The sequence below is a fragment of the Helicoverpa zea genome, chromosome 9 (genome assembly GCF_022581195.2).
Source record: "Helicoverpa zea isolate HzStark_Cry1AcR chromosome 9, ilHelZeax1.1, whole genome shotgun sequence".
In the NCBI taxonomy this organism is placed as follows: domain Eukaryota; kingdom Metazoa; phylum Arthropoda; class Insecta; order Lepidoptera; family Noctuidae; genus Helicoverpa; species Helicoverpa zea.
In genome coordinates, this window is record NC_061460.1 from 12634990 (window position 1) to 12643513 (window position 8524).

Consider the following 8524-nt stretch of genomic DNA (forward strand, 5'->3'; position numbering starts at 1 on the left):
ATAATAATATAATTATACATGTAGGCGAAGATGATGATGAAGACACCACCTCCTCAAGCAAATCGGAGTCTGATTAATATTCTGTTCGCACATTCAATTCAATGTACTTGTAACAAAGAATAAATAAAACAATTTTATTATATGAATATTACCTTTTTTTGGTTTCCACTTAAATAACTAAAATATAAAACAAATGATTCCGCCAATTTAAAACGAAAATAATCTTAAAATAATGCGGCGGTTCATTTTGAAGGAACGGTAACGAACTCAGTGTTATGTTGTGCCCATCACTAGTCGTGACTAACTGATAGGTGTCAGGAACGCATTCTCTGAACGGCCGAAGTATAATCAATGTTATGTTTGATTTTCTACTAATAAAGATTCATTTTACAAGGTGTCTGGTATTAATGTTTTCAGAGAAATATGTGGTTGGCACGACGGGCGGCAACCTGGTGTCCATCCAGGAGGAGGAGGTACCCGGCGTGGTCATACACCAGCACTCGCCTTACTACGGGTGAGTCACTTCCCACGACTTTTCTCGCGTTCGACCGAACTGATGATGATGATGATGTCCTTCTACCCGATTATCGGCCATGGCGGCTGTTCTCATATAGAGAGACCAACTGCATTTGCGCAGTCACAGGTGTACTCACTATTCCTTCACTCTCACGGCAATCCGACACGACCGGAGAGAGATCAGGCGCAGTCGTAATAGTAGACTTCGTTGGTCTAGTAGTCGCATAGTGCAACTGCAGAGCACGAGGTCTTGGGTTCAATTCCCGGGTTGAGCCGAAATCGTTTATTGGGTTTTAAGCCCAAGCGCACGGACAACATAAACGTCCGTTTTTCTTAAAACAATTATTTACTTTAAAAATTTAACGTGAAAAACGTGCCCAAGTTCACCGACTACATGAACGTCATTTGTCTTAAAACAACTGTTAAGGTACTATGCATTTTCACATTGAATTTTCAAAGTAAACAGTTGTTTTTCGTAGCATTTTCTCCATGCCATACATAAGTAATAGATGACAAATCGTTTATGTTTTAATAAATGAATAATAATAATAATACGCAAGAAGAAATAACTAGAGTTTGGAAAAAGGAAAATGAATAGAGTAACAATAGTCCCGATAATAATATCTACCACAGGTGTAGTCCCTAAACAAATTTTTAATAGTTTTGCCGCACTTGATCTCTCCAAATATACTTACCTCACTCTACAGAAAGCAGCTATCCTCAACACATGCCGTATTGTCAGAAAATTTTTGCAACTAGATTTAGATAATAACTTTAATGCAGTACAGAACAACCAGCAAACTTCCCAAACCCAATAGTATTAGTATTAGGATCTCACTCTGGCTTTGCCCGTAAGATCCTAAAAAGACCAGGTTTAAATTAAAACCTGAGAAAACGATCGTTTAAACCAAAATAATAATACATTTGTGTTTCCAGCGGCGGGTACGGCGGGTCGGGCGAGGAGTGCGGCGCGCTGGGCGGCGAGCTGGTCATCTCCGACGCCGAGCCCGCGCCGCCGCCGCACAAGCGGCCCCGCCACAACAACGTACGTGACGCCGTATATACTGCCACATTTAATTTTGACTCAAAGATTTTATCAAAAATGCCTTTTGCATTAGATTATGTTAACTGAAGCTGTCATTGGAGACCTGGTGTCATGAAAGTCTTCAAGAATTTTACAAATCCCCCTTAGACATATGCCGTCTTACCACAAAAACTTTTAAACGTCAGTTTATGCCTTGTCTAAAAAAATGTCAAATTATGACGTTGGCATATGGTTCATTTTGCAGCCAAAATTTTATTAGACAAGTGTAAAACAGGGTTTAAAGTTTTTGTAGTAAGGCCCATGACATTTAAGGAGCATTCTACTTTCAAGTAATGACGTTGAATAGTCGGGATAGTCTGCTAGTAAAGATCTTTACTTGAATAGATTTGCTGTATGTCTCGTAGATGTCGGAGCTGGAGGAGCGACGCGCATATTGACGCGCCGACCCCGGCGGGCGCGCCGCCGCTCGCGCCGCGCCGCGCCGCGCGCCGCCCGCGCCGCCTCGTGCCGCGCCGCGCCGCGCCGCGCCCTGCCGCGCCGCGCCCGCCCGCCCCGAGCTGCGCCGCGCCGCGCACTGACGCGGCCGCAGCGGTTCGCGCAACTGCGTCGGCCCATGAGCCTACAGACCTTCTGTAGCTTTCATTTCAAATATGTTGTAGAACTCAGTGCAATATTGTACGATTTTGTGTACTCTGTCTTCTGAAGACCCGTGATTAATAATAAATGACAGTTGCAACTAGAAGTCTCTGTTTGCTTTCACAATTAATTAAACAGTCCAATAACAAAGCTTGGAAGCTTGCGAAGGGCGCGCGGCTCGAGGACATTGGAACCGAGACGGGACTCGGCCGCTTCCCTCATCGGTCGACGCACGGATATCGTAGCAATAATAGTGATACGGAACATTGGACGATTGTTGAACGAGACAGTGTAGTATTAGTGTCGTGTGTTAAGTTTACTCTTTAAGTTATAAACTTTTGTTCAGTAAGACGCGAACGAGCTTTAAGGTGAAGGAATAAGGAGTGAGGTAAGATGGTAACGTTTCGCCGTTTATAAATATATAATTTTTTGACGATATATAAATATCTATATATGTTCGCTTCATTCGTGTACCGTGAACACGGTGCAAGAATTGCATATTACAAGTATCCAAGAGATATTTGCTAAGTGGGATTCTGTATTGTGTGTAAGCCATTGTAAGTAAGTATATCATTATATTATGCATGTATGTTTAAGCTAAGTAAGGCATTTTCCATTCGCGTGTATCTGTGTAAAGACAGCAAAGGTATATAACCATGGACAGAAAGGATCAGGTAAAGAATCCTGAGGCCACCAAGAGGGAACGCGTCTTCACTACAGCAAGTCTGTATATGGACCCATCGACCAAGGCGAGGCCTTTCTTCACCCATACTTATAACTTCGAGAACTTACTTGCCTTACTTATGAATGCCTTACTTAGCTTAAACATACATGCACAATATAATGATATACTTACTTACTACGACATACACACACTACAGTTGAAACCCAAGTTAAGGAATGGATGCTGCCGCTAGGTAAATACGATTACATCCCTTACTGTAAGAGCCTTCTAACAAGACTTTGTAAAAATCAAAATTAATATCTGATAGTAAATTATTAAAACCTTACTTGTCTGTATAAGAGGCGCTTGAGCTGCTCGAAAATATCAGAATTGGTTGTATAATTTTCGAGGTCAATGTCCATATACGACAAACGCTTAGGCTTCACTTCACTCGACTGTACTCGAGTACAGTTCGATTGAGCCAACTCGTCGTGAGTAACGATTTCTCAATCTGAGTTCTCTTCGCTACGCGCGCAGTACTGGTTTGCCAGCTTCGAAAATATTCAAAAGTATTGCCATGCTTACATATGTATTGTAAAAAAAGTGTGTATAAAAACTAGGATCTATAGAAATTAATATTCTTAAATTAAATATTATAATGAAAAATGTACACTGACTATATTAACTTTAAAAACACCAAAAATGCAAGGTTATCGTTGTAAAGCCTAGAATCTCGAGATTAAACCGAATATCTATGAAGCTGGCATTAATATCTTAGTGAGTGCAATGATAGTGGTTAATGTTGATACTGTATACAAATGTATGTATAATATTTTGTGTATAAAGCTCTGAAGTTTCTATTCACATGTTGATGTCAGTTGGGAATTCTTCCAAAAAGACAAATTGTCTTTATATGTTTCAGTAATGATATCAATAGATTTTACACAAGCAATTTTCACAAATTCACTGTAATATGCAATAGCCCAGAATTAATATACCTGAGTATCTGGCGAGGTTAACTCGTAGAAATTAAATAAAATAGAAACATTGTAGGTACATTTAAGACACTGTATTGATACTGTGGAACTACAAGCTCTTCAATGAGCTACCAAAAAGTATGGATAGCAAATGGAATGCAACTTATGGTAACATTCGAAAATAGAATTTGTTGTCTTTTGATTGAAAACTTATTTTTCTCATATCAAATATATTCAAATGTTCTTTTTTTTATATAAAAGATTTTGGAGGTAAATACTTTAGAAAGAAAGATAATCCTGACTTTATAACACTTCATTTGCTATTACCGTCAAATATCGAGGCCATCAAACATTTGTATCAATACATATGCTCATTCAAAAAAGTTATATACATACCTACAACAAATATATTTTCCTTAAAGAGGAGCAGGGTTTGAAGTAAAAGTAATTAAATATAATTACTTCAAGTACTGTTACATCTTGAAAGGAAATAGTGCAAGTATAACAATATTAGTTGTTATATAAAGTCATAGCGAATTTAAATAATGGTGCAACGACCGTCAAATATTAGTTAAAATCAATTGTATTTAAATAAATTTTGCATAGGAAAATTATACACAAACGTTTAGAAGATTGAAATCTTCGATTTGAAAAAAAAAATGGATTTCATACTATTTTATATGTATATAGTTATATCCATTGATAACATTCATTCATAAACTTCTTTAGACAAAATTGAATGTTAGTTAAAAAACTAACTGGAAACTAACTCGAATATAAAATTTGTACAAGACTGGTTCGTTGCACCTCTATAAAATATTGAAAAAAAAAAAAAAAACTAGGACGAATTTCTTTGATTGAACTTACATTATTTATATACACGTACAAAATATATAATGCATATTATACAAAGGAACTGTTGACTATATCGCTTAATCATTTACCTACACTTGGAAATATATAATTCTATAGTAAACATATATATACTTCGTGTTATAGGTGTTTTTTTCGAACATATTTAAAGATAAAGACATTTTCTTTAAGCTGGCAAGAGTACCTACTATATACTTGTGATTTAGCTTAGATTGAACAAGTTTCTTTTTTTTTCTCTTAAAGAACATAATTTCTCCCTCGGTTTAGGTGTATAAACATAATTATTATAAATAAATAATAATATAGTAATTGAATATGTAAAGTAATATTCACTATATAGTAGTTTGTAATATGTTATTATTATATTATATGGATAGTGTAAAAACAGCAAAAATCTACAGTTAGATATAATTTAGCATTTAAATATGCGTATGCATGTGGATTGTAATAGTTTAGCAAGAGGCTTTCTTATGGAACAAATTTGTATTGTGTCTTACGTGCCCTTTTATTATTATTTAAATATATATCGAAATTTGATAATACTGACCGGATTTTCGATCGACAAACTGCGAATTTTAACTCAAACTAATTTTTTACATGATCGACTCTGAAATTAGTAGATCAATTTGCCGATGTGATTTCAATGTGAAAACTTCGAATATTTTTGACATAGTAGTAAAAACGACGCGCCATTTACGTTCGGTAGATGGCGTTAAACATTTGTTTTATTTCGAGTAAAGGATTTTCTTAAAAGTTTTTGTTTTGCCATCCGCCTACAGAGGGCGGTGAGCATCGTTGAGTGATAGGGGTTACTGTAAAAACATGTATAGAAACTTGATTTTAATGATATTATTTTTAGATATTTACCTATTTGGATGGATGGCTATTGCAGACAAGACCTACTTTTAATTATATATTAATGTTTCTCAAATATTGAAATTAAATTACAATTTCAATCACCTGATTCTCTATCCAAATGTGTGAAATGTCTAGAAGGAAAGATTTTTTCACTTGAGGCTTAGCATTGCAAGTGTAGCGCAGTTACAAACTGCGTGAACCGGCGGAACATTGGTTCACGAACGCATGTAGTGAATATGATACCAGTTTTGTGTAATTTTGCTTTAAAAAGATCATTGCGATCAAAAGGAATTTGAGAATTAACGAGTAGTAATAGCTACCATTAGTTGAAGGGTACATATTTAGCCTCAATTCACTTGAAGTGTTGGTATAATGAAATAGACATTGAAGTAATACCAATGCGGTTTCGTCACAGCTACAATTAATTCTTAGTACACTCTATAGACGAGGATATCGGCTCTTCACAGTGAGTTGGCGCAACTACGCTAAGCCTCGAGTCCTAGCATATATAATACAGAATAAGTCCTGGCGACTTTAGATATAACTTTAGAATATGTAAGGCATATATATAAGGCATTTAATGCTATACTATTTCTTGTCTAAAAGATGTATGCGCGAAATATAAATGTTGAAAAGGCTCATTTGCTGGAAATAGATTTTCCTCTCATTTTTGTAAATCGGTTTCGACCTATATTCCATTATTTAAATATTCGTACATATACATAAATAATTATTGTTTGTAACTTGACGACACTCGACATCACTGTTTTTTTTTTTTAACTCAACGGATTTTATTTGAAAGTGTGTGTTTTCAACATGAATGTTTTGTGAATGTATGTAGCGAACGTACATATTGTTGTGTATATTGACTAAGATAGAACACCCATACGAGAGATGTAAAGGATATCGGTTGTAACGACAGCATATGGTTTATTGACAAATTTTAAGAAATAAACGTATTTTATCTCCTTATGCGGCTTGTTTTATTTTAATTGGAGACTATGAAGGTTATAAAAGTTTTAACTTATTTCTTTTTTAGTTATAAGATTACGTACCTACCCTTAGGGCCTATGCACACCACGTTTTTTAAACGCGCCGTCGACGCGCGTTTGTAGCGATACAGACGCGATACGCAACCATGTCAGACGCAGCCTGTAGACCTATGCACACCTGTATACATACAGACGCGCGTGTGTAGCGATACAGACGCGATGCAAACGCGCGTTTGTATCGATACAGACGCGCCGGTGACGCGCGTTTGAATCGATACAAAGGACAATAAACTGCTCTGCAGGATAAAAATGCGCCGTCGACGCGCGTTTGTAGCGATACAGATGCGATGCAAACGCGCGTTTGTATCGATACAGACGCGCCGGCGAAGCGCGTTCCCAAAACGCGCGTCGACGGCGCGTTTAAAAAACGTGGTGTGCATTGGCCCTTAAGGCTATTTCCAATATATTCTATCTGTTGGTGTGCTGTATTATTTGTGTATAGACCTAATGTGAATATTCTATTCTATCTCTAGTAAGCCAAGCAATTTACTTTTTTGAGGCTGGTTGCCCACAAAGAGTAGCACGTCTGTTGGGAATTTGAATAATTGCACAATGATAACATATGTTCGAGTAGCTCCTTGAGTGTTGAGGGCACTTCAGTGCAACCTTCATTTCATTTTCACGTGACCAATACGGAAAGACCTACACAACGTCACAGTATACTCCATGATATCTACGTTTTATGATTTTCAATATTAAGTGGACTTCTTCGGAGCTATAGTTACCTACACAATTTACGGGGTCGTGGGTTAACAATTTGACCGATAAGATTGGTATTTGTATGCTGCCAAAACATTGTTCGTACATACCTAATTAGGAAGATCCGAATCGTGTAGGAAAACGCGATGAGATAAAAATATCTGTGGTGTTAAGGCAAAAGGGGATGAGTCAAAAAACACAACTTTTCACCAGAGGCTAATCAAAAAAACGCGTGTTTGTTTTGTAATAAAAATGCAGTTTAATCAAAAGTGTATAGAAATAATTAACACAACTCTGTTTTAATATTTATTTATTAATTTAGTCGTCTTTTATATGTACCCAAAAAGTATTTTTATTTCTTAATTATTAAAATAACTGACATATCTCCTTTTTCCATAACACGGTACAAATTAAAAAAAAAATCCTAGAACGACTTGTCTCTTTATTTGCTATTATTATTTACGTATATACCTTTTTTTTGGCAGGGGGGAAATCCTCATGGACTTCCCTCCACCTGGGGTGGGTGGAGGGGGTGTGCCGAACTCTTACCGGCTAAAAACCCACCCAGTATTGCCTTCAATTACCTATTGTCGAGGGCACGGGTATCGCCAAAGCATTCTTCCGCACCCCCGATAGGTATTGGCCCCCCAGATGTTCAAAGGCGGGCCTCGTCATCCGCTGTGGCCGTCACCCAGCGGCCACAGCAAGCTCCACTAAAAGAGGCGCTCGCAACACAACGCCACCGTTTCGAGGCCTGTTTCTGATCGGACGACAGACGCCCCTAGTCTGTCGACCGCAGGCCGCGCCCTATGGTGGCCGGAGATCAGTCAGCCTGCGACGTCCTCCACGTCTGCTGCGGGCGGGGAGAAAGGAAGCAGCTTCTCTCTCCCTTTCCGCCGCCTCCTTTAAAACCATCACATCCTCACAAAAGGAGGCGACGGCGTTCCATCCATCTTCGCTGCCGACCATGCAGGACACGACAGCCGGCAGCGAAAGACTTCCCGCAGCGTCTACTGCTGCCGCTAGGTCACGGCGCTGCGTTGCCCCAGATGCCACAGTGGTGGCATTCGGGCGTGGGCTCCCGACCGATGCGACACAGGAACTTTCCGAAACACCCATGTCCGGTAAGGACCTGTGTCAGCCGGAAGCTGAAGGCGCCGTGGCATCCCTCCAGCCACTCCTTCAGTATGGGCCTTACCGCCGC

General features: G+C 38.5%; 1 protein-coding gene across 1 annotated transcript in view; it reads left to right on the top strand.

The window, feature by feature from the left end:
* LOC124632884 (forkhead box protein K1) overlaps positions 1–6541 on the top strand; it is a 50039-nt gene extending 43498 nt beyond the window's left edge. The window contains exons 9-11 of the mRNA XM_047167869.1: positions 418–514; positions 1453–1561; positions 1966–6541. Of these exons, the coding sequence (XP_047023825.1) occupies positions 418–514; positions 1453–1561; positions 1966–1998 (239 nt within the window). The 3' untranslated portion in view covers positions 1999–6541. The remainder of the gene's footprint in view (positions 1–417; positions 515–1452; positions 1562–1965) is intronic.
* The last annotated feature ends 1983 nt before the right edge of the window (positions 6542–8524 follow it).